The sequence below is a fragment of the Carettochelys insculpta genome, chromosome 1, assembly GCF_033958435.1.
Source record: "Carettochelys insculpta isolate YL-2023 chromosome 1, ASM3395843v1, whole genome shotgun sequence".
NCBI classification, from domain to species: domain Eukaryota; kingdom Metazoa; phylum Chordata; order Testudines; family Carettochelyidae; genus Carettochelys; species Carettochelys insculpta.
The window spans coordinates 5,342,759-5,369,007 of NC_134137.1; the positions used below are offsets into that span (position 1 = coordinate 5,342,759).

General features: G+C 50.3%; 2 protein-coding genes across 2 annotated transcripts; one reads left to right on the forward strand and one right to left on the reverse strand.

The window, feature by feature from the left end:
• Positions 1 to 3,068: 3,068 nt before the first annotated feature.
• LOC142007600 (olfactory receptor 52B2-like) lies at positions 3,069 to 4,034 on the reverse strand. Its single transcript, XM_074984289.1, has one exon. It carries the CDS (start codon positions 4,032 to 4,034, stop codon positions 3,069 to 3,071), a length of 966 nt encoding a protein of 321 aa, XP_074840390.1.
• An 18,173-nt stretch (positions 4,035 to 22,207) lies between these two features.
• LOC142007601 (olfactory receptor 51I1-like) lies at positions 22,208 to 23,146 on the forward strand. The gene has a single exon (XM_074984290.1). The coding sequence runs from the start codon at positions 22,208 to 22,210 to the stop codon at positions 23,144 to 23,146; it is 939 nt and encodes a 312-aa protein (XP_074840391.1).
• The last annotated feature ends 3,103 nt before the right edge of the window (positions 23,147 to 26,249 follow it).

Below are 26,249 nucleotides of genomic sequence, written 5' to 3' on the forward strand. Positions count from 1 at the left end.
CAGAGTTCCCCAAAGGTCCGAGGCTGGAGGTCAAAGCAGTGAGGCAAGAGAGAGATCCAAAAGGAAAATTTATTTGCATATATACAAGCTGCCAGCTTCCAGAGAAGTGGGAGCCCTGAGAATCAGTTTTCAGGCCTTTTTACACAGTTTGTTTAGATAGTTTGGTAATTAATTGTCTTCTTTAACATACCAAAGTCTCAGCCAAGTTATCCTGAGATCTGTCTGCAAACACCAGCTCTGCTGACTTCAGTTTACCCAACAAAGATACATGATGACCAAAACAAAGGAGTCTTCAGGGTAAATTGTCTCTAAGTGACAAGGTCACAACTTCAAAGAGGTACAGATGACCCCCTCATTTCCTCTCACAGACTGGGGTCTGGTTATTGTGGAAAAGTAAAAATTTTAACCCCTACAGCAGTTTTTCTTTTTCCTTTTTCCCCCACACCGTGGCTAAATCTGATTGTGAGTTGCTCCTGAAGTAAAAGGGTTAGGCAGAGATCTGTTGTGAGCCAATCAGGTGAGGGATTAGGCCAGAAATTGCCCATTTTTCCCATACGAGAGAGAACGTACACAGCCTACCTTTGCCCGGGAGCAAAGGACCCACTGTTGGGTATTTAGTTTCTTAGTCCCTTAGGGCATCCATCTGCTTTTATATGCGGCGTCACAGACCAGCTGGGAAGGCTATAGCACAGTCACCCTCAGCTTCTCAGACACTTGTGCCCTCGAGATTATAAACCCAAAATGATAACATCTGGTGCCATATACAAATTTTAGACAAACAAAAAATCCATTTATTAATGATAAGTTTGATTTTAAATGATTCTAAAGCATAGCAAACAGACAAAGCACACTACGCAGCAAATAAACAAAGCATGTAAACCAAGCTTCATGTATGACGCAGATGGGCTATGAAACGCAAATTCTCACCCTAACATATGATGTAGGTGCGCAGCAGAACATTACTTTAATAATACCAGAAAGGGGAAGAAAAAATCTTGGCTGGAAACCAGTGGAATCTGTCAACCCGATGCATGGAGAATGGTAAACAAAATATCTCATGGGCCACACATTGCTTTACATCATGCAATACAGCAGTAACCTGTGGAACGAATTGCCATGGGATGCTGCAATGATCAAAAGTACAACTGGGTTCAAAAAAGAATTTGGGAGCTCGATGGAGGAGAGGTCCATGAATGGCTCTTGGCCAAGAGGGTCAGGAATACAATTATATGCTTCCAGTTGTCCAAAATGTCTGAATGCCAGAAGCCAGAGGGGAAGACAGGGACAGATCTCACTACATCTGCCCTCTTCTGTTTACACCCCACTCCCGACACTTGCTACTGGCCACTAATGGAGTCATGGTACTAGAGGGGATGGAGTATTGTTTTGACCCAGTACAGGTCATTCTCTAGACTCCTGAGACATTTTTTCTCTGCAACTGCAGGAATGGAAGGTGGGACTAAAAGAAAATAAATGCTTCCTGGATTGTTTATGTGACTTTAACAGAAGGCTGAAGAAGACTCCAAGGCTGGGATCAGTATGTTATATCAGCAGCACAACGTTGTTTTGCACAGGATAAATCAGTGACAATTAACTCTTTCTACACTGCACCAGGCTGCACTCCCCCTCCCTCCCCTTGAACCTCTGCCCTACCCAGACAACCCCTGAAACCATCTTTGTAGAGAAAGGAATAAGATCCGCCTCTGTAAGCTGGACCCTTCCGTGTAAAATATGCCATAAGGCAGCCAAAGGCAAGGTCCATGGTGTATAGTGTGCAGAAAAGGGAACTGAGGCCAGCAAAGCAGTGACACCGAGAAGGAAACTTTGTGGAAGATGCTTTAACCAAATACAATTTGCTGGGGTCTATATAGGGGCGAGTGGTTGAAACTGTAAAACCTCTGTTACAGTTTGAGGACTAACTGATTACGCAGCAGTTCTGCAGAAGAAGAACCTGGGTACGTCAGTGGATGAGAAGACGGACATGAGTCACCAGTGTGCCCTTGTAGCCTAGAAGGTTGATGGCGTATTGTGTTGCATTAGTAGGAGCTGTGCCACCATATCAAGGGAATATTATTCCCCTTTATTAGGCACAGGTGAGGCCACATCTGGAAACTGTGTCCAATTATGCCCCCTCCCTCGCCATTACAAAAAGGATGAAGATTCACTCCAGAGACTCTAGTGGAGGACAACAAACAAACATAAACCGAAAAGATGAGGGGGCTGGTGCCCATGACTTATGGGGAAAGGCTGAGGAACTCAGTCTTATTCAGTAAACAGAAGAGATGAGCGAGGCGGGAACTGTCAGCAGCCTTCAAATACCTGAAGTGGTTTCCAGAGATCATGGGGAAAGGATGTTCTCAACGGTGACAGATGACAGAATGAGGAGCAATGGCCTCATATTGCAATGGGGGAGGTCTAGCTTAGATATTGGAAAAAATATATCTCCAGGCAGGTGGTGAAGCACCTCTCTAGGCTACCTAGAGAGGTCGCAAAAGCCCCATCTGGAGAGTTAATTAAGTCCCAGCTTGACTAAGGATGGGCTGGCATAACTTTGTGGGAACTGGTTCTGCTTTGAGCAGGGGGTTGGACTCGATGACATCCTTTGGCCTCTTCCACCCCTACAATTCTAGGACTCTAACTATAGTTTCCCTGCATGCTGCCCCATGCACTTCCCTGTGGCTCAAGACATAGCCCTGTTGGATGCAGTTCTGTTCCCCTCAAGAGTCTATCTCACATACAGACTGTGACATAGGAGATGCACACACATGGTCTCCCTCACAGTCATTTTGCCATTGGTTTTTCTTCCTTTGCTGTTTCCCTTCAGGTTAGCAGCAGACTCACTTGCTCTGGTTGGCTTTTGTACAAATGTGCAACCTTATTCCAGCCACATCAGCTGCAGGGGACAAGATAGGAAATTTGGATTAGGAAGTTTCTTTCAGTGGACCAAAGTCTGTTCATGATAAAAGAATCTTTCAAGCTCGCACAGTGAAAATACATAGCAATGACCATTCCAACGAACACCCGGTGAGATTTTTTAAATCACAAGGCCTTTATCTCCTTTATCTCCTTCAGTTCAGCAGGAGCCCTCCTTTGCAGCCTCTGTAAAATACTTTCTTTACATATTTCAGGATCTCTTTTGTTGTCACCCCATAAATGATGGGGTTTAACATGGGAGGAACAAGCACATTGAGGTTGGCAAGCAAGTTAAGCATATAACTGGGGATGATTTGCGCAAACTGGTATGCAACATTGGAGAAAAAGGATGGTGTGTAGAACATCAATATGACACAGACATGGGAATTGCAGGTGCGTAGGGCCTTCAGCCGGGCGTCCTTGGATGGGAGCTGGAAGACAGCCCTGAGGATGAGTACATAAGACACAGCAATTAGCAGAGCATCCAAGCTGATTACTAAAATAGCCACAATTATGCCATACCAAAAGTTGACTGTGATGTCCTCGCAGGCCAGACGGGATATGGCCATGTACTTACAGTAGGTGTGTGGCACAAAGATGGTTCTGCAGAACTTCAGCCTCATCACAAGAAAAACAACAGGGAAAATGATACAGAAACTTCTAGTAACAACCGCCAGCCCTATTTTCCCAATCACAAGCTTGGTTAGTATGGTGGTGTATCTAAGGGGGTCACAGATGGCAACATACCGATCAAACGCCATGGCCAGCAGGATGCCGGACTCGATGAGAAAACTGCAATGGATGAGAAACATCTGGGTCAAGCAGGCAGCAAAAGAAATGTCACCGTCTCTAAACCAGAAAACAGCCAGCATCTTGGGCATTGTCGTGTTCGATAATAGCAGATCAGCAGCAGCCAGCATGGAGAGTAAGAGGTACATGGGCTCATGGAGGCTCTGTTCTGTTACAATGATGAATAGGAGTAGGGAGTTCCCCAAAAGACTTCCAAGGTACACCATGCAGAAGGGGATGGAGATCCAGGTATGAGACTCCTCTGTACCTGGGATGCCGGTCAGGATGAAGTTTACAGGAACATAAAAGGTCTGATTGTTGGCTGCCATCATCCACCATCCCGTGGAGCTTCTATTCAATTTCCTGGAGCTAAAAGGAAAATAAAAAATCAGTGAGAACTGGAGTGTCAGCCAGGACTGGAATGTATTTGGTGAGAGAATCAGAGAAACCAAGAAACTCCTCCTTGTGTGACAGTTATATCTCGGGTGGGACTGTGAACCCAAACACACTCTCCTACTACAGAACATCCCCATTCCCAATGAAGGAAGGTGCTTTAGACATTTACAGCCCCGAGTTAAACAGGGTGCTCTGCTCCTCTGGTTCCATTCCACAATAGAATCTCTCCTATGTATTTTTCCTGCACTCTCTCTCCACATTCGAGCCATGGCTCTAAAAGTGCAATAAAGCCAGCACTAGCCTCGTTCCTCCTCTTTACCCTGGTTTTACACTAATCACTCTGAACTCAAAATACTCCACAGATTACCATAGTGGTTTTTTTTCTCAGGAACTGGCCAATAAACAAGTGGGTGACTCTCCAGGGTGCTCTGTGCTGCATTACAAACCTATACCGTGATAGTTCCATTGTTCACAGATGTGAATAATTCACACACCTGAGCAACACTCTGACACCAACCCCACACCCTGTGTAGACACAACTAGGGCCTGTAAGGGAGAAGTTTTCATGGAATTATACAATCATAGACTCCTAGGGCTAAAGGGACTCCAGGAAGTCATTGAGTCAAGATCCATGTCCCAAGAAGGATCAACCCCCACTAAGTTATCCCAGTGATGACTATGTCTAGCGGGGATTTAAAAACCTCTAGTGGTGAAGCTTCCACCACAGCCCTGGGCAACGCAACCCAGAAAATTAGCAACGTACTGGTGAAGTAGTTTTTCCTCGTATCCAGCCTACTTATCTCATTCTGTCACTTCAGACCATTGCTCCTCGTTCTGGATTTTTCATTACTGAGACTAGTTTTCTTTTTCTATTCTCTTTCCAGGTCCCCTTCAGGAAGTTGAAGGCTGCTATTAAATCACCCCTCCGTCTTCTCTTCTGCAAATTAAATAAGCAAAAATCCCTCAGTCTCACCTCTTACGTCATGTACTCCAGCTCCTTAATCATTTTCGTCCAGTCCCTCCTCCAGGTCATTAAGATGTTGAACAATACCTGCCCCAGAACTGACCCTTGAGGCACCCGCTTGAAACCTACTGCCATCCAGGTATTGAGCCATTGACCTCTACGAATTGGGTCCCAACGTCAAGAAAGCTTTCTATTCATCTTCTAATGTATGTATCCAATCCATATTTTATCAACTTCATGGTGAGAATGTTGTGGGAGACTGTAGCAAATCTTTGCTGAAGTCAAGATATATCACATCCAGTGACTTCCCCATGTGCACAGCGAATGTTACCTCATCATAGAAGTGAATCAAATTGGTCAATTATAACTTGCCTTTGGTGAATCCATCTTGACTACTTTTGATCACTTTCCCCTTTTCCAAGAGCTCCAAAAGGGATTTCATGAGGATCTCCTCCATTATTTTCCGAGGGACTGAGGTAAAGCTGACCAGTCTATAGTTCCCTGCATTGAACTTCTTTCCTTTTTCGTCAAAGACGGACACTACATGTGCCTTTTTCCAGTCATCTGGGATCTCTCCTGATATCCAAGAGACTTCAGATATAAAGGCCAAAGGCTCAGCAATGAAATCGGCCAATTCCCACAGTACCCTTGGGTGCATTAAATCCAGAGCCAGGGATCTGTGCATATCTGGTTTTTCTAATTTGTTCTTAGCTCGTTCTTTCCCCACTGAGAACTTCCCTCCGCCTTCCCATAATTCATTGTCTAGTCTTGGCCCATGAAGACTGAAGTACACACACAGAAAAAGAAGTATTACAGATGTTCTTACATTATCTCTCACTAGTTTACCTCTTTCATCCAATAATGGACCCACACCTCTCATAATCCGCACATTGTTCACATGCCTGTAGAAACCTTTCTCGTTACCCTTCACATCCCCTTGCCTACTGCAGTTCCCAATGTGCTTTCCCTTTCGTGATTACTGCCTGGCATTCTCCAGCCGTATATTTATATTCCTCCTTCGTCAACTGTCCATATTTCCTTCTTGTGTGCATCCTTCTGGAGTTTAAGCTGACCAAGGATCTCCCTGTTAAGCCAAGCTGGTTACCTACCATGTCTGCATTTCTTACTATGCAGCGGGATGGTTTGTTCCTGTGCCTTCAGTAAGACTTCTTTAAAATACTGCCAGTTCTCGTGAACTCTTTTCCCCTTCATCTTTGTTTCCAAGGGGATCCTGCCCATCAGTTCTCTCAGGGAGTCCAAGTCTGCTCTCTTGAAATCAAGGGTCTGGATGTTACTGCTCATCTTTCTTCATTTTCTCTGGATCCTGAAATCTACTATTTCATGATCGCTGCAGCCCAGGTTGCCACCCATTTCTGTTTCTCCTACTACTTCTTCCCTGTTTGGGAGCAGCAGGTCAAGTTGTGCATGGCCCCTGGTCAGTTCGCTCAGATCTTGTACCAAGAAGTTATCCCCAGCATTCTCCAAAAACTTTCTGGACTCTCTGTGTGCTGCTGTATTGGTCTTCCAACAAACGTCTGGATGACTAAAGGCTCCAAGGAGAACCTGTGTCTGTGATTTGGAAGCTTCTCTTATTTCTCTGAAGAGAAAATCCTCATCTATTTCATCTCCCTCATCTGTAGGTCTGTAGCAGACACCAACTAACACAGCAGGGCTACGTCTACACGTGCACCCAACTTCGAAATAGCTTATTTCGATGTTGCGACATCGAAATAGGCTATTTCGATGAATAACGTCTACACGTCCTCCAGGGCTGGCAACGTCGATGTTCAACTTCGACGTTGCTCAGCCCAACATCGAAATAGGCGCAGCGAGGGAACGTCTACACGCCAAAGTAGCACACATCGAAATAAGGGAGCCAGGCACAGCTGCAGACAGGGTCACGGGGCGGACTCAACAGCAAGTCGCTCCCTTAAAGGGCCCCTCCCAGACACACTTTCATTAAACAGTGCAAGATACACAGAGCCAACAACTAGTTGCAGACCCTGTATATGCAGCACGGACCCCCAGCTGCAGCAGCAGCAGCCAGAAGCCCTGGGCTAAGGGCTGCTGCCCACGGTGACCACAGAGCCCCGCAAGGGCTGGAGAGAGAGTATCTCTCAACCCCCCAGCTGATGGCCGCCATGGAGGACCCCGCTATTTCGATGTTGCGGGACGCGGATCGTCTACACGTCCCTACTTCGATGTTGAACGTCGAAGTAGGGCGCTATTCCCATCCCCTCATGGGGTTAGCGACTTCGACGTCTCGCCGCCTAACGTCGATTTCAACTTCGAAATAGCGCCCGACGCGTGTAGACGTGACGGGCGCTATTTCGAAGTTAGTGCCGCTACTTCGAAGTAGCGTGCACGTGTAGACGCAGCCCAGGTCTGTTACTTCTGCCTCTGAGCTCAACCCAAAGATCCTCAACCGGCTTTTCTCCCTCCTTATACTGGAGCTCAGAGCAATTACACTGCTCCCTCACTTGGAGCAGAACTCTTCCTCCTTTTCTCCCCGTCTGCCTTCCTAAACAGTTTATACCTGTCCGTGACCATTCTCCAGTTATGCAAATCATCCCATCCCATGACCAGCATCTGAAGAAGTGAGTTAACTCACGAAAGCTCATGCTCTAAACTTTTCTGTTAGTCTATAAGGTGCCACAGGACCCTTCGTTGCTGCTACAGATCCAGACTAACATGGCTACCCCTCTGATACATCCCATCAAGTTTCCATTATTCTAACCTCTTCATAAACTTTGACTGCTCCATTGCCTCTACTTCTTCCTGTTTTTTTTCCCAGTCTCCTTGCATTAGTGGCCACGCACCTGAGAAAAGTGGCTGACTGGCCCACTTTCTCCCCTTCACTCAGGAATCCTACTTTGTTGTTCCCTACTCCTTCCTCACTTACCTCAGGGCTTGTGTCACCATGCTCCGATGAACCTAGTTTCAAAGCCTCCTCACAAGGTTTGCAAGCCTGCCCAAAAACATGCTCTTTCTTCTTTTTGTTAGGTGGATCCCATCTCCTCTAAGCCATCCTTCTTCACAAAAGAGTATCCCATTGTCAAAGTAACCAAATCCTTTTTCTTCTCTTAGGGGTGGTGGTTGTAGAACCCCCATCCCTAGGGCTGTGCATCACATGCCTTACAGTCCGACGGTCTTCTGATCCATTCTCTGGGAGGTATCTGCCCCAGCTATCTCCACCGTATCACCTGTGTACAGAAGCTGAAAGCGGTTATGTAACTCCACTGGAACTGTAGAGATTTGAACTGGTTTTCTTCTCCTGGAGGTAACATGCTTCCAGTTCTCCTCCTAATTTTGAAAAATCATCTGTTCCTGCAGTATTATTTGGTGCCTTCTACCCAGAAAGTCTTCAAACTCTTGGATGGACCTGAGGATTGATATTTGCACCTCATGTCCTCTAACCTTGTCTTCCATAATGGCAACCAGCTTGCACTGGGGACATACAAAATTCTGTCTATCGTCCGGGAGGAAGACAAACGTAGCACATGACAGGTAGGTCACAACAGCAGACTTGTCACTAGTCATGTCATTGTCCATTTTCCCCCTTTTCAGAGATCCCTGAGATGTTTCTAGTGTTTCCATGAAGGGAACAAGAGAAACAACCTATAAAAAAGTGACAACTGGAATGGGGTTCCCACCAAGGTGAACTCCGAGTCAAACTCCCTGTTAGCTGCTTCTGTTCACTGCTTACTCTGTTTGCTGTGGCTGCCTTCTTACAAGGCTGCTGACTGGCTATGCCTCGCTCAAAGCCTTGTCCCCAGTCTAATCAGCCCTTGAAGGTCCGCCTGGAACAAAGCTCTCCCAATTCACACATTGCAAACTAATCAAACTGCCAAACGCACTTTCAAACTGTCCCTCTTTGTTCAACAAATGCTCAGGCACACAGACAGATATTCAACCCACCAGCTCACAAAGCAGCCCACCCTCACCGAAAGTCACACTCACCTGAGCTCCTCATGGATGCTGCTTTCCCAGGCAAACTGCCTCTTAGCTGCTCCTGTTCACTGCCCACTGTGTTTGCTGTGGATGCCTTCTTATAAGGCTGCTGGCTGGTGAGGCCTAGTTTTAACTCTGTCATGAGGAGAACCTGCTCCCATTGGCTTAGGCTGTCTGCATGAACACACTACGTCACTGCAGCTGTGCCAAGGCACCTCTTGAAGCTCAGCCATGTCCGTAGCCCTGCGACAAAGAACTACAGCTGCAGGCAGGAGAACATCGGGCTCACAGCAGCTTTTCTACTCAGTTGCTCCTGAGCACCACAGTTTGCTCAGACTCCGCCTGAACAACAATCAATTTCTGTGACCGCGCTGAACCCAGCCCTGAGCCCCTTATGGACCTGAGGGAAGTTTCCCTGAGTGCAGCCTGGGGATTTGGGGTGAGGATGTCACAAGACTGGAGAAGATTTCAAAGGAGGTTTCCTCTGAACTGTCCTGATAACCAACAACGGCCCAGCCCAGAGCCGCTGAGTTCAACAGCCAGAGCCCCAGTGACGTGCGCGGGTGAGGGTCAGTGTAACCCGGCGCCCTCGTCCTGACACGGCCCCTCAGCGCAGGGCCGGGGGCATTGGCTCAGTGCCAGGGGCTGCCGTCCTGCCCCTGCAGTCAGAGTGAGGCAGCCCCAGTCTAGCTCACCCCCTTCCAACACTGACTCGGTGTCAGGTGTGTGCGGCCGCCCCGGACAGATTCATTCCCTGCCAAGGATTCACCAGGCTCCTGCCCCAGCTGGGGATGAGCAGTCGCTGCCTGGGACTCGGTCGGGAGCTGCAGGTGGTGGAGAATCTGCACTGAGTGGGGCTGAGGTTCAGGGATGTTTATACAGCTGCCCTGGGACTCCCAGGGGGTCTCAGAGCCAGCAGGGAGCCCCAGGGACCTGGCCTGTGGGACTGGCGCAGGTGGGGAAGGGCAGCCGAGAATTAACCCTTTGCTCTCCCTTGTCATATCTGATCAGTTCTTGTTTGGTACATGATTTTAAAAGGTACTCGTGATACTGAGGCCCCTGGCAAATTGTTCCTTTGACTTTGAAAACGACTTTCAGCTCTGACCTGAGAACTCTCCACTCCACACACAGACATAACAGAATGGGGTGTGCAGGGACCTCATGACTCACTAAGATTAGTATCAGCTGCAGAACACATGTGCAGGCAGCAGTTCAGGGCATGGTGAGTAGGGGATTTACAACCAGGCTCAGTTGTCCAGCCCGGCTCCATCCGCAGGTGACCAATGAAAAATCCTAGGACACAACTGCAGCCAGTTGTCCCCACTCAGAGGTAGCTGCAGAAACCTGACAACATAGAGCAATACCCTGCCCATGGACAGAGACAACTGGCTGTGTCAGGGTATCAGGGGCAGGGGAGAGTGAACTCTCCAGTCGTCTCAGCCAAATCAGTGCTTTTATTAGCCCTGCTCCCAAGTGCAGTGTGAGAGACGGGAGGTGACGGATGGCTTCCTTGGGGCACTGGGCTGTGAGAGGAGCCAGTCAGGGCTTAGGCAGTGGGGCCTCCACTTCACAGGGGCGAGACACTGAGGTGCCCTTGTCATTTACCTACAAGGTGTTGACGGAGCTCACGTTGTTCTGCGTAACGCTGCGTTAACCCCTGTATTCGGCTGTGCCGTGCCAGGTGCAGTTCACAAACCCAGAGACATGGCCCATGATGCTGTCTCACCCACAGAAGTTTCCCACCCCCGTGTCTGCCTAGATAATTGAATGTAAGACAGGAATTGGGATAGAATAAGTCAGGTGCTGCCCTTCCTCTCGGTACAAAAGAGCAACGCACAGGTGTAGAAGAGAAGATCAGCAAATAAAAATGGCTAGAGGAAATATTTTCCCGCACTCCAGGCAGTCGCGCTGTGCACCTCATGGCTGCAGCATTTTGTTGAGGCCAAGAACTTGGCAAGTCTCAAAAAGGGATTGAACATTTCTCTGAGTATCAAACCCATCCTCAGTTACTGGACTTCAGGACAAAGGACAGCTTGTCACACCTGGCCCAGGCCTCAAGCCGCCTTGTGGCAGAGATCAGGGTGTGGCTCAGTACGCACAGGGACGGTTGTCCCATCAGATGTTCTCACAGGTTCTTCTGAAGAATCTGGCCCTCAGCTCCTACACCCTGGGAGCGCCGATGTTTACTTATCTCTGCAGCTGGCCCTTTCCAAAAGTTCCCTGCGGCTTAGGGGTGTCTTTACTCTGCACCTGCCCTGTCACGCACCTCAGCCCTGATTTGCAGCGGTGCTGAGCTCTCACAGCGCCATTCACGAGCACTGCAGCTGGCGGTGCTCAGCAGCTGTGAAACACCAGGCCGGGGTGGCTCGAGCTGGGCACCAAACAGTAGCAACGGGAGACTTCTGAGAGCGTAGCAGCCACCAGTGCCTGCTCCCCCACGCTGCCCTTCCGCCAAGGCACGGCCATCCCCTCCCCCTGCCCCAGACCTCCCCCGTCAGCTCCCGGAGCCCCAACCCTCACACTGCCTCATCCCCTGAGCCCCCTCCCCCACTGCCTTCTGCCTGCCAGGCCCTGCTCCTGCCCCAGCCTTTCCCCAGCCCCACCGCCCCACGCACTGCTCTGCGCCGCGCCCCCTCCCGCTCACCTTTACGGGTGGCGACAACTGTGAGGAACAGCCCTGCGGCTGTTCTCAGAGATGGGGCCGTCTCCCCGTTCCAGGGCCCTGCAGCCAAACCGCAGCCCCTGCACATCAGCAGCTGCTCTGGGGAACAATTGCCTTGAGCGCAGAGACTGGACTGACTAACCCCCCCCCACAGCCACAGTCCCTCCAGTCCCACCATTCAGGTTCTCCCTGGAACTGGCCCATTGGTGCCCCAGTCGCAGGGGGCCCTGATGGCTTCTGTCAGCCAGGGGCCAAGTCAGAGAATTCCTCTGGCAGCACAGATTTAACTCTGCTCCCGTAATTGTCTGGGAGTCAGGGACCACAGGTCAGGCATGTCAGTCACAGGGCTCTGAGGTACTGCTATGTCCCCACCTGCCAGCCATTGCTAGGCCAGAAGCTGAACCCCCGCAGCGGGGCCTTAGTTCTGGAGCCTGCTGGGCTGGATGCCAGGGGCCATGATTGCCATGACCCGGCACCTCCCTGTGCTCTGGTTTGGGTGCTGTGTGGCTCCTGTTTCCGCTCCCAGGGCCTGACCTCCTGGCAGTCTGACTCTGTTGCTCTCCTGATGCTGGACTCTTGCTTTGCTGTGAGGCTGTCTTGGATGCTCAGACATCCCACATCCCAGCTCTGACATGGGGACACCAGGCACTCTTGGTCGAGACGTGGCCTCTATGTGTCCGGCACTGCCTCGACCCACACCTGCCTGTGAGGGATCCATCACTAACATCCGAAATCTCCCGAATCCTGCAGTGTTTGACCTCCCTGCCATACCCTGCAGCATGGCCTAGGGGAGTGCACACGAGGCTGGGCATCAGGCGACCAAGATACAAGTCCCAGCTCTGCCACAGGCATCATGTATGACCTTAAATGAGTCAGTTCATCTTCCTGTGCCTCACTTTTCCCATCTATAAAATGGGCTCTTGACTGTGCCCTCCTTAGCCTTTCACCTTGAGATCTGTTGGTGAAAAGTATATGTAAGAACTGGAGATTGCTATACTTCAGGGTCAGCAACCTGTGCCATTAGGGGGTATGGGGCCCAGGATGTGGCCACCCCCTCCCCCTTTGTACATATCCCCTTCAGTTGGCGGGGGGGCGGGTGCTCTTGGGTGCTCTGTGGTGTGGGCATAGAAGCAGGGAGTGTTGTGGAGGATGGGGGGAGTGCAGTGGGGGGCCTGCCAGTGTTCACCCCACGGCCTCGTCGAACTGGGCCCGCACGGCCTCCCAGACCCGGGTCCCTTCGGGGTCCACCTGGCAACTGGGGGCAACGGGTGGCTGCACATTGGCCCTGCCAGCCTCCACAGCTCATCCCTGGAAGAAGGCCTCCCCCTTGCTCTTGACGAGGTTGTGGAGGGTGCTGCACGCGCCCACAATCTGGGGGATGTTGGTGGGGCCCGCATCAAGGCAGGTGAGGAGACACCTCCAGCGCCCTTTGAGGTGGCCAAATGTGCGCTCCACCACCTGGCGCGTGTGGTTCAGGCACATGTTGAAGCGCTCCTGGCTGGCTGACAGGAGGCCCATGTAAGGGTGCAGGAGCCAGGGCCAGAAGGGGTATGCCGCATCTGTGATGATGCAGAGGGGCATGGTGGTGTCACCCACAGGGATCTCCTGCTGGGGGATGTAGGTCCCTGCCTCCAGCCGGCGACACAGGCCCGAATTCTGGAATACCCGGGCATCGTGGGTGCTGCCAGGCCAGCCCACATATATGCCCAGGAAGCAGCCCCGGTTGTCCACCAAGGCCTGGAGGACCACTGAGTGATAGCCCTTCTTGTTTAAGTAGCGTCCTCCACTGTGCTCCGGGGCGCGGATGGGGATCCCATCCAGAGCCCATCCAGAGCCCAGAAGCAATTGGGGAAGCCCAGGGTGGCAAACCCAGCGATGGCGGCATCCAGGTCCCCAAGCCTCACGAGCCTGTGGAGGAGCAGGGCGTTGATGGCGCGGAAGACCTGCAGGGGAAGCACATGGGTCAGCAACAATGAGGGGTGTGCAGGGTGTGTGTGGCCCTCCCCTTCCAGGGCTCCCCTTCCCTGCCAGGGCTGCCTCGCCCTCCCCCCGTGGGTCCTCTTTCCTCCATGAGGACAGCCCCGATGGTGGCCTTACCGACGCCAGACTGCTGGCCCATGGATCGATAGCTGTCTGGAGTGGCCAGCTTCCAGACAGCAATGCCGACCCATTTCTCCACACTGAGGGCACGCCGCATGGCGGTGTCCTGGTGCCTCAGTGCTAGGGTGAGCCACTGGCAGAGCTCCAGAAATGTCTGCCAGCTCATGCGAAAGTTCTGGAGGTAGCAGTCATCGTCCCACTCACCGAGCACCAGCCGCTCCCACCAGTTGGTGCTAGTGGGGTAGCTCCACAGCCAGTGGCGTGTGAGGCGGTGAGGGGGGTGCGGTGGGCTGCGGGGTTTGGGGTTGCTTCCTCCTCCCCTGTGGGCAGCTCCTCCTCTGTGGCTAGGATGTGATCAGCTGCCTCCTGCATGGCATGGAGCAGGGCGAGCACTGCTCCTGCAGGGGCGGCTGTGTGGACCTCTGGCTGCTGCTGCTGCTGCTGCTGGGGGTCCATGACTGCATCGCTCAAGGTGTGCGTGCCTATGGCTCTGCAAACCGTGTGCTGTGCAGGCTGAGTGTGTCTGGGAGGGGCCCTTTAAGGGAGTGTCTAGCTGTTACCCCGGAAACGCTAGTCCGCCCTGTGACCCTGTCTGCAGCTGTTCCTGGCACCCTTATTTTGATGTGTGCTACTTTGGCGTGTAGACCTTTCCCCACAGCACCTACTTCGATGTGGTGCTGCCCAACATCGACGTTGAACGTCGACGGCACCAGCCCTGGAGGACGTGTAGATGTTATTCATCGAAATAGCCTATTTCGATGTCGCTACATCAAAATAAGCTATTTCGAAGTAGCGTTCACGTGTAGACATAGCCGTCCTATCATAAAAGTCACGGAGATCATTTTTTCTCTCTCCTTGTTACAACACTTTGGCTATGTCTACAAGAGCCCAAAACTTCGAAATGGCTATCTGCTGTTTGGAATAAGGGGATTTCGAAGTTGCCAGGGCCCTTTCGAAAAGGAGCCCCATCTGGATGAGCCGTGCGGTGGCGAGCCGCGTCAATTTCAAAGTGCTGAAGCTGCCGGCATTCTGACAAGGTGCTGAATATGTATTTCAGAGCTTCATTAGTAAACTTTGAAATGGCCATTTCGAAGTTTTGGGCTAGTGTAGACACAGCCTTTGGATACTTGACAGCTGTAATCATGTTCCCCCTGAGTCGTCTTCTCCAGACTAAACACACCCAGTTCTTCCTAACTGCCCTGAAGGTCATATTCTCTAGGCCTTTAGTCATTTTTGCTGCTCTTCTCTGGACTTCCTCAATTTATCCACATTTTCCTGAAATAAGGATCCCAGATCTGGACATGATACTCTACCTGAGGCCTAATCAACAGACAGCAAAATGGAATAATTAACTGCTCATGTCTTGCTTCTGACACTCCTGTTAATACAGGGTGAACCTCTCTAATCTGGAACTCTCTCATCTGGCAACATTTGTCGTCCAGCATGATTTTAGTTCGCCAGACAGCCACTTATTGTGAGTGTGACCACGTATCCTGTGGCTCCATAGTGTTGGTTTCCAGTCACCAGCCCTGGTGCTCAGTGTTTGGTGCTATTATTTAACTGTAATTTATCCCTAAATGTCTTCTTAGAGCTCAGTAAGCAGTGAAAGTGCTGCTAGATGATCTTGATCTCCCATGGTCCATCACATTCTCTCGTCCAGCACCGGTCTGGTCCCAAGGGTGCCAGACGAGAGAGGTGCAAACTGTACAGTGATTCAGGCTGGCAGGAGGCTGTGTCTGGGAATCTGACCCCTGCACTGGCAATGTTACCCACTCCCCCTGCCACGGAAGAGGAAGACAAGGTGGGAAGGTGACTTTCTTCCAGGCTGTTTTTACATGGGGATGTTGTACAGGCTGAAAGGGCAACTGTGCTCAAACAAGATTCAGAAGACTTTCCGGGGACCATTGCCTGGGATGGCCAGGGATGCACCTGCATGCACCAGTGCTCCTGACTCTGAGTGCTAGAGCCGGGACTGGACAACGGGGCAAGAAGCACTTGAAAAATTGTCAGTTTCAGACAACAGGACCCTAAGAACATAAGAACATAAGAATGGCCATACTGGGTCAGACCAAAGGTCCATCCAGCCCAGTATCCCATCTGCCGACGGTGGCCAATGCCAGGTGCCCCAGAGAAGGAGAACAGAACACAATGATCAAGTGATTTATCTCCTGCCATCCATCTCCTGCCCTTGTTCTGAAGGCTAGGGCACCATACTTTACCCCTGGCTAATAACCATTTATGGACCTAACCTGCAAAAATGTATCAAGCTCTTTTTTAAACCCTAATAGAGTCCTGGCCTTCACAGCCTCCTCCGGCAAGGACTTCCACAGGTTGACTGTGCGCTGTGTGAAGAAAAATTTCCTTTTATTAGTTTTGAACCTACTACCCATCAATTTCATTTGGTGTCCCCTAGTTCTTCTATTATGGGAAAAGGTAAATAATTTTTCTATATTCACTTTCTCCACACCATTCATGATTTTATATACCTCTATCATATCGCCCCTCAATCGCCTCTTTTCCAAACTGAAAAGTCCCAGTCTCTCTAGCCTCTCCCCATATGGGACCCCTTCCAAGCCCCTAATCATCTTAGTCGCCCTTTTCTAAACCTTTTCTAATGCCAATATATCTTTTTTGAGGTGAGGAGACCACAGCTGCACGCAGTACTCAAGATGTGGGCGTACCATAGTTTTATATAGGGGAAGTATGATATCTTTTGTCTTATTATCGATCCCTTTTTTAATAATTCCTAACATCCTATTTGCTTTACTAACTGCCGCTGCACACTGCACACTGCATGGATGTCTTCAGAGAACTATCCACTATAACTCCAAGATCCCTTTCCTGATCTGTCCTGGGCCTGATGGAATTGTTCTGACTCAGGCTGGCGACTATTATGTCCCTATGCAGGACAATGGCTGGAAGCAGCATGAGCCAGTAGCTGCAAGTAGCTTCTCTACCTGATTAGCCCTGCCTGCCTCCCCAGGGGCTGCTGACCTCCCAGGAGCTGCTGCAGGAGAACGTATAAACACGCCCCCGGCCGGGCAGTCTGCGGCGCACTCCAGGCTGGCTGGGCCCGGAGGCTCTTTCCTTCCATGGTGAAGATCATTGTCACATCCTGTCCGGCGAGTCCAGGGCAATGCGAGTGGGGGGTGAGTGTCTGACCCCTCTGGGCTGAGTTTCAGAGGGAGATATGAGCCTCACAACACCAAACACATTTCTGTGCTATCAGCCTTGCTGCGGAACTTCTGCCCTGGCTGGTTAGCTGGTTCCAGGCAAGTCTCCTCTGGACAGATCAGCTCAGGGTCCAGCCTGCTCAGCAAAGTCCTCACCACTCCCAGCCAGCAGCCAGCCAGACGGGGCAGGGGCAGGGCTGGAGTCTGATGAGTCTTTCCAGTTGGAAATCTACTGCGCCCTGCATGAGAGTTCCCTGCCCTACGTCTCTGCTGTAGGAGGAGGGATCTGTCCCGTTGCAACTGGCTAGTGTTTCTCTGCACTGGAGGGATGGCCGGTGCATGAGGTGGGTGGTTCTGGGGCACCGGGCCCTGGCAGGAATGGCACATCCCCAAATCTCTCATTGTTCTCCCTGCTATTCCCTGATGTCCCCCAGCCCAGCACCTCTGCCGGCTGACCTGGTGCTGCTTCCCCCAACCTGACTGAGCACATTTCAACACATAATCTTAGACTCCCAGAATTGCAATGGGCCTCGAGAGGTCATCAAGTCCAGTCCCCTGCCCTCACAGCAGGTCCTAGCTCCCTCTAGATGATTCCTGTGCGATACTTATCCAACCTGCTCTTAAATATCTCCAGTGATGGAGATTCCACAACCTCCCCAAGCAACTTATGCCAGTGTTTGACCACCCTGACAGCTGGGAAGCTTAAAACCACTGAATCTTGTTGTACACTCAGGGGTTCAGAAAAATAATTTCCTTCTTCCTTCTTGTAAAACCCTTTCAGGTACTTGGAAACTGTTCTCATGTCCCCTTTCAGTCATCTCTGTTCCAAACTAAACTATCCAAACTCATTCAGCCGTCCCTCACAGGTCAGGTTCTCTAGGCCTGCCATCATTTTGGTTGCTTATGTCTGCACTTTCTAAAGTTTCTCCACATCTTTCCTGAACTACGGTGCCCAGGACTGGACACTATATTCCAGTTGAGGCCTAATCAGAGCAGGGTGGGGCAGAAGAATCATTTCTCATGTCTTTCTCACAACACACCAGTTAATGCATCCCAGAATGGTGTCGGGGGTTTTTGGCAACAGTGTCTCACAGTTGACTCATGTTTTGCTTGTGGTCCACTTTGATCCCCAGAACTTTCTGCAGGACTCCTTGATAGACAGTCACTTCCCATTCTGTATGTGTGAAGCTGATTGTTCCTTCCCAAGTGGAGCACTTTGCATTTGTCCTTATTCGACGTCACCCTGTTTACCTCAGACCGTTTCTCCAGTTTGTCCAGATCATTTTGAATTATGTCCCTCTCCTCCAAAGCAGTTATAACCCCTCCCATATTGATATCATCTGCAAACTTGCTAAGCATCCTCTGTATGCCATTAACTAAATCCCTTCTGAAGGCATTGAACAGAACCGGTCCCGCAACTGACCCGTATGGGATTCCCACTTCTTACGCCCTCCCAGTAAGACTGTTAACCATCTATGACTACTGTCTGAGACTGGTTATGCATCCTCCTTAGAGTGTCCTCATCTAGGTTGCATTTTCCCCGTTTATTTATAAGAAAGTCATTTGAGACTATACGAAATGTCCACAGAAGTCTAGGTATACCATGTCTACTGCTGCCGCACACAGTCCCCAAGAAGTGATGTGATATATTCTTGACAAATCCCTGTTGACTGTTACTTTTCATCTTATTATCTTTTAGATGTTTGCAGATGGATTTTTTAGTTATTTGCTTCATTACCTTTCCTGGCACAGAAGCTAAGATGACGAGTCTGGAATAGCCTGGGTTGTCCTTATTTCCCTTCTGATATATGGACACTACATTTGCCTTTTTCCAGTCTTCTGGAATGTCTCTGGTCTTCCATGACATTTCAAAGATGATAGCTCCTGGTACAGATACCACCTCAATCAGATCTCTGAAAATGTTAGGATGGATTTCATCAGCCCCTGGTGGCTTGAAGGTATCTAATTTTTCCAATTACTTTATGACCTGTTTTTTGTCTATTTTAACTTCTCAACCTACCTGATTTTTCCAGAATTCACTATTGTAGGCATTCAATCACCACCAGCCTTCTTGGTCACTACCAAAACAAAGATGTCATTAAGCACCTCTGCCATATGCATATTTTCTGTTAGAGTTTTTCCCTTGTCATTGGGCAACAGAACTACCCTGTCAAGGGTCTCCCTCTTGTTTTAAGTAGAGTTGCAGAATACTTTCTTGTTATGCTTCTCTCTAGCTACACCAGCGGTTCCCAACTTTTTGAGACGGGAACCCATTTTGAGAGTTCAGTAAGACTTTGTGACCCAAGACAATTCAAAATGGGGGTCTGGGGTGGGGAAGGTTCTCCCCTGAGAAAAATATACCCCCCTTCTCCCCGGCATAAACCCCTTGCAGCCCCAATCCCTCAACCACCACCAATCTCACACGACCTCCATGCACTGCTGCTTCTGCTCCTTCAATGGGTCAGTGCTGCCTCCCCAATTCAGTTTTCCCCAGCCCTCCTACTCCCTTTCCCCACCTGCAGAGTGGAAGTTCCCTGCCCTGCTGTGCTGAAATGGGACTCAATTTAATTGGTTTAATGGCCGGATCCCTCCTGCTATCTGTTAAACCAATTAAACTGAGTTCCATTTAAGTGTGGCAGGGCAGGGACTGGGAGCTGGAGGAGTGAACAGTGGCAGGAGCCACATGCATCCCAGAGCCACCCAGCTGTTGACCTGTAGAAAATCTAATGGCGACCCACGTTTGGGTCTCGAACCATAGACTGGGAATGCCTGAGCTAGACTGAGCTGATTTTGTGCCTTCCCCATTTGAAGTTTGACCCTCTGCACTTGTGGTTCTCATTCATCCTTCATAATTTGATTTTCACCCCCTGTCATGATCATGAGGATTAGCCAGCAGCCCGGGAGTAAAAGGGTTAACCTCCTTAGCCAGGTGGGGTTGGCCTATAGGAATGTAGGTAAAAATTAAATTTTGGCTCCTCCATCTTCTGTTCTCTGGTCTTTCTTCTTCTTTTCAGCCATGAGGGAGAGAGACACAGAATATCTCCCTCCAAGAGCAGGCCCTCCAATCTTCTGTAACTAGGGTAAAGTTCAGATAAGTCCGTTAGGCTTTATTGTTTTATTTTTTGGGAAGTGGGGTCTGATGTCTGTCCACTTTTTAGAAATGTTCTTTTACCGTCCTTGTAACTAAGTCCTAGGCCCATGGTGGAGACTCCCCGTGGGTTTTAATTTGTGACCCTTCCATCTGGTCATGAGGCTTCCAACACAAATATTGTTGTAATAATAAAAATTCTCTCTTTTTCTTTTTATTAACCTGGTATCGGTTAATGTCTGTGTCCTGGTTTTCACTTTTGGGGCTGAGATTTCCCACGTCGTCTCTCCCTGGTTTCCTTATGATTACTTGGGTGGTGGCAGCGAATTTTATCCCCACATTCTAAGGGTTTTTAGGATTTTGGGGGGCGGAGTTTATACCAAAACCTGGCAGAGAAGGTTTTGGAGGTACTTTTGCTGGCCCCCACTTCTGCATTTATCTTGCTAGAGTGGGGAAGGAGCCATGACACACACACACACCCCTTTTTACAGGGCTCCTTTCTGGTTTTTAGAACATTTAAGATCTCCAGGTTATGCCTGGCATGTGTCATACATACACACAGAGAGACTGTTGTGATCTCACACAGACACACCCTCATTAACACACAGACACACATACTCAGCTGCTGTAAGGGAAAAGAAACCCCAGGAAGGCGCAGGTAACAGAGCTAGAATGCAGCATATGTCCCCACCAGCCACTTCCTTCCCATCCCCCTCCTGCTGCTGCCTCCCTGTGGCTGCCCCCCAAGGAGCCAGCTCAGCAGACGGATGCAGACAGACTCTCAGCCAGCCAGGGCAAATGTGACCAGCATTGCCACTTGTCTGGTTCTTGCCAGGGACCAGAGGCAGGGCTGAGCCACAGCAGGTACATGGCCAATGGTCACAAGGGTTTGTACTTAGCACAGCCCAGCTCTTCCCTGCTCCCATGCTCTGGTGGGATGGGAGCTCGCCAGGCTGTGCAGCCAGGAGCAGGAAATCACCCCCAGTTGCTAGTGTGGATGCAGCCGTAGGGCCAACCCCTGCTCAGTAACCTGAGTTCTCCCAGCTGGGTCTGGCACTTTATAAGGTTTATAAGCTGGCAGGCTACAGAGGGGGTGGCATTTGAGATGTCTCTCCTTGGGTTAATCCCAAACTCTTACCCCCAAAAGACCTACTTGTTAAGTACACCTTGTTGCTAGGTGTTACAGAGCCACTGAAAAAGTATCAAAACAAAAAAGCAGTCCTGTAGCACGTTAAAGACTAACAAAAGAATTGATGGTGATGAGCTTTCGTGGGACAGACCCACTTCTTCAGATCATAACACCAGAACAGACCAGAAGTGGGTCTGTCCCACAAAAGCTCATTACCTAATCAATTCTTTTGTTAGTCTTTAAAGTACTACTGGACTGCTTTTTTGTTTTGATAGAATACAAACTAACACAGCCACCTCTCTGTCAGTGAAAAAGGTAGATTAAAGCACAGAGAATTTGTTCCCTGGGATTCAAATAAGCAGATACAGTCTATAGGGGTAGAGGGTACATCAATAAGGCTGAGAAGTCCCACAAACCAACCATGTCCTCTCAAAAAATCTGACTGCATCTGACTGAATGCCCCCTTCTACTCACACATCTGTTGTCCTATGATTCAGCCCCTTCTAGGTATGGATGCTACGGAACAATTCTATTCATCCCTACTCTGGCCACACAAAGGACTGCCAAGCCAGTTACCACTACCAATTCAAATTTCAGCCTCTCTTCCCACCAGCTCACCTGCTGACCTGCCAGCACTTCCAGAAGATTTCTCAGGGGGCCACTGTCTATGGTAATTCCTTAAGTCTATGGTAATTTAGTTAACAGAACAGCTGGAATGTCTAGAAAAGGGTAGTATCACCCCCCATCCTTCACATCATCCTTGGGCATTTTTAGGAGCAGGACAGAGAAACCTCTATCAGAGAAGACCAAGATGATGCGTGTTCTGCTGTAAGTTCAGGGGATTGGCCTTGGTGACTTCTTGAGATCCCTTCCAGTTCCATTCCTTGTGAGTCTATAACAGAGGGCTCTTGTGAACTGGGATTCTGCAGGTCACTATGGAACTGCAGGTCTCTTCCCTGTCACCTGGTCTTCAGGTAATTCACGGTGTCATTTTGCTTTTGCTCAGGGTGTTCGGTGCTGGCCAGGACAGTGACTGCTGATCATGACAGATTTCAATAGCACAAGTTTCCAGCCCAGAACATTCCAGCTGACAGGGATCCCGGGCCAGGAAGCTGTTTACCACTGGATCGCTGTCCCATTCCTGGTGTTATACCTGACTGCCATTGTTGGGAACTCCCTTGTTCTCTGCATTGTCTGGGCAGACCGGCGCCTCCATCAGCCCATGTATTGGTTCCTTTGCATGTTGTCAGTCAACGACATTGGTATGTCTCTGTCAACTCTTCCCACCGTGCTGGGCACCTTCTGCTTCCATTTCACGGCTATCGCATTCGACTCCTGCCTGGCCCAGATGTTCTTCATTCATTTCTTCTCCTTCATGGAATCAGGGATTTTACTGGCCATGTCGTTTGACCGCTTTGTTGCCATCTGTAACCCGCTGCGCTACGCAGCCATCTTGAGTAATCCCAGGATCCTGAGAATGGGGCTGGCCATCGTCGTTAAAAGTTCCAGTTTGGTCCTCCCTTTTCCCTTTCTCATTAAACGGCTGCCCGTCTGCAAAAGCAATGTCCTGTCCTATGCCTACTGCTTGCACCCAGACATGATGAGGCTAGCGTGTGCGGACACCACCGTTAATAACATCTATGGATTGCTTGCCATTCTCATCACTTACGGCTTGGACTCACTGTTCATCATCCTCTCTTACATTAAAATTATGAAAACTGTTTTAAATATTGCATCCCATGAGCAGCGCCTCACGGCCCTGAACACCTGCATCTCCCACATCTGTGCCGTCTTACTCTTTTATGTCCCAACAGTTGCACTGTCTCTTATGCACAGGTTTGGGAAAAATGCCCCTCGTCTTTTACACATTCTGATGCCCTATGTCTACCTCTTTGTCCCCCCTGTGTTAAACCCCATTGTGTACAGTGTGAAAGTGAAGGAGATTCGCAAGAGACTCTTCAAGTGTTCTCTATGGATTTAGTATGAACTGGGAGTTGTGTCAGATATGGTATCACAGGAGGAGTTTGGTGTGACTTGATGGATGACCATTACATCTGTCCACATAAGCGAGCAAGGAAAACTGTGTAGCCAATAGCCTGCAAAACATCCTGTTAAGTACTCTGATATCATTAAATTACAGTTGGAGATTGTCACGAATGAATGTCTGTAAAGGGTTAACCCAGAGAAAGGGTTCTCTGTGGAGACTAGTTGGTTGCCGCAGGTATCAGTCTTGGGTCCAGTTGTATTCAATAACTTCATGAATGATTTAGATAATGACATAGAGAGTATGCTTATAAAGTTTGTGAATGATGTAGTCAGGGGTCATCACCAGGTTGATGCTCGGCCTCCCTTCTGCTCCAGAGAGTATTGATAACCTTTGGCTGCACGCATGGTCCCTTCTGACTACTTTGCTGGCTCTGCAGTTAGCCAGTGCAGCAGATATCTGGAAGCCCCCAATAACCACAGATCAAGTGAAGTACAAAGGAACTGGAACCACGTTTATTGTCATTGACACATGGGCTGTAGCACACTGGGTGTACCTGCTTGGAAGCCAGCAGTTCTACACTAATACATGCATGTCCCTGAGAGTAGACTCCACATGCTTCCAGGGGGCAGGAGTGCCCCATTCTGTTCCCCAGGTAGGTCAATGTGGTCCTGATCACCTGCACATTTATACCTAGATACAAACAACTTGTGTGCACATTACATATCCCAGGTACATCCCCTTCATTGTAATAAGGCACCCCCTTAATGTAACCGGATCTTACCCATTACCTCGGAGATAGTGGTACCATCAAAACAACACTGTCCATCACGCTGTCATTCCGACCCTGTCCTGAACTTGGGTCAGAATGTCCTGGTGCTGAGCTGGTACGTGAGAGGAGAGTCTTGGCACCATACAACATGTGCTACCTTCCTTATGTGTTTATCCATATCACTGAGTGCCCAGTGCTGGGTGCTCTTAGGTGCTTTCAGGCCCTGTTACTTACCAGCTCTGTCCCTTCCTGTATTTCTGTGAGTAGAATCAACCTTTAGCTAGGCGTTGACAGTTGTGTAGGCCTTTAGCCTCACACCAAGCCTGATTGTCTGGCCCTCTCACTACTACAAATGATACCAAGCTGGGAGGGGCTTCAGGCACGTTGGATGATAAGAATATAATTCAAATTCTGGTTAGATGAACACCTGTCAGTGACATGCCTAGACAGGACTTTCTCTTACTTTGAGTGCTGGGGGGCTGGATTTGATGACCTCAGGAGGTCCCTTGAACTGCTATGATTCTATGGTTATTCCCATTTCACACATGGGCAAGCTGAGGCATAAGGAGGTGCTGAAGGCAGCATTTTGGGATATAAATTGAATTTCTGGAGTACTGTTCCTGATTCACAGCCTGCACAAATATCATCGGGGTCTTCCTCTCCCTGCCGTGGGGACCTTTCCCCATATGTTACATGATTAGCCGAAGGAGGAGGAAGGATCAGTTTTCTTTCAGTGATGTACCATGGGAGCAGGAAGCAGCTTATCTGGAGACAGTGTGCAGCAGGGTCTATGAGCAGCTTTCCACCTGACTCCTTCCTCCCAGAGCCAAACATCCACCTGGGCCCCAAATAGAAGCTACAGGAAAAATAAAATAAAATCTGTTGGGTGTGTCTCCACGGGAGCCCACCATCGAAAGAGCAAAATCGAAATTCAGAAATCGATACACCGTCTTTCGAAAGAACACGACCACACGGCAAAGGCGGAGCGCAGTTCCGACCCACTCGTTCAAAGACCCCAGCCCATTATTTCGAAAGAGAGAGGCCACACGTGTCTGAGCGCTCTTTCAAAAGAAGTGAGGCAGAGATGCCGCGGACGGGGTCGCATGGCCGCCAAGCCCTTCCGAGGCCTGCAGCCAGCCGCTGCCTTAGAGGGCCCCTCTTGACCTCCCCTGCCCTGCACTAGCCAAGGCCTGCTGAGCTGCCAGGAACAACGCAGGACCCCCACGCAGCAGCAGCATGGCCGACGACACCCTGCTCCTCGCACGTTGTCTGCACGGTCACCGCAGCCGCTCCCCTCCTCCTTGGGGGACAGAACGGACCCCTGAGGACACGGAGCACACCCAGCCTGCACCCCGCCCCCTTGCACCCCGGCGCCTGTGGAGCCACTCCAGCAGCACGGACTGGTGGGAGTGACTGGTTCTGGGGCAATGGGATGATGTCACCTGGCTCCAGAACTTGCGCATGAGCTGGGCCACCTTCCAGGAGCTGTGTCACTGGCTGGCAGCTGCATCGAGGCACCAGAACACCACCATGAGGCCTGCGCTTTCCCTTGAGAAGCGAGTCAGCATTGCGGTGTGGAAACTGGCCCCCCGGACTCCTACCGCTCAGTGGGTCCCCAGTTCAGGATGGGCAAGGCCACTGTGGGAGCAGTGCTCATAGAGGTAAGCCAGGCCCAGGGCACACTCCCACCATGGGAAGGGGAAGGGGGCCCATGCATGCAGGGACCCTCGGGGGGTCACAGACCGGGGAAGGCTGGGGGAGTGTTGCTGGCTGCGGGGGGCAGGAGAGGGTTGCCAGCTGGGAACACCCTGCCACACCCTCACAAGAGTGCACGACCTCCCTCCCTGCAGGTTGTCTGTGCCCTGCACGCCATGCTTCTGCACCGGGTCATCTGTGTCGGGGATCTGGACCCCATCGCCGAGGGTTTCTCTTCGTTGGGGTCCCGAACTGTTTTGGTGCCCTGGATGGGACGCACATCCCCATCCGCGCCCCACCACACAGCGCCAGACGCTATATTAACTGGAAGGGCTACCACTCAGTGATCCTCCAGGCCCTGCTGGACCACAAAGGCTGGTTCATGGACATCAGCATGGGCTGGTCAGGGTGAACCCACGACGCCAGGGTCTTCCGCAATTCTGGCCTGTGCCGTGCATGGAGGCCAGCACCTTCATCACTCAGTGGGAAATGTCAGTTGGGGACGCCACCATGCCTAGTTGTGGATGCAGTATACCCCCTACTGCCACGGCTGATGGCTATGCTGGCCACCTCGACCCCAGCAGGGAGGCCTTCAATGTCCACCTCAACCAGGCCTGGCATGTGGTTGAGAGG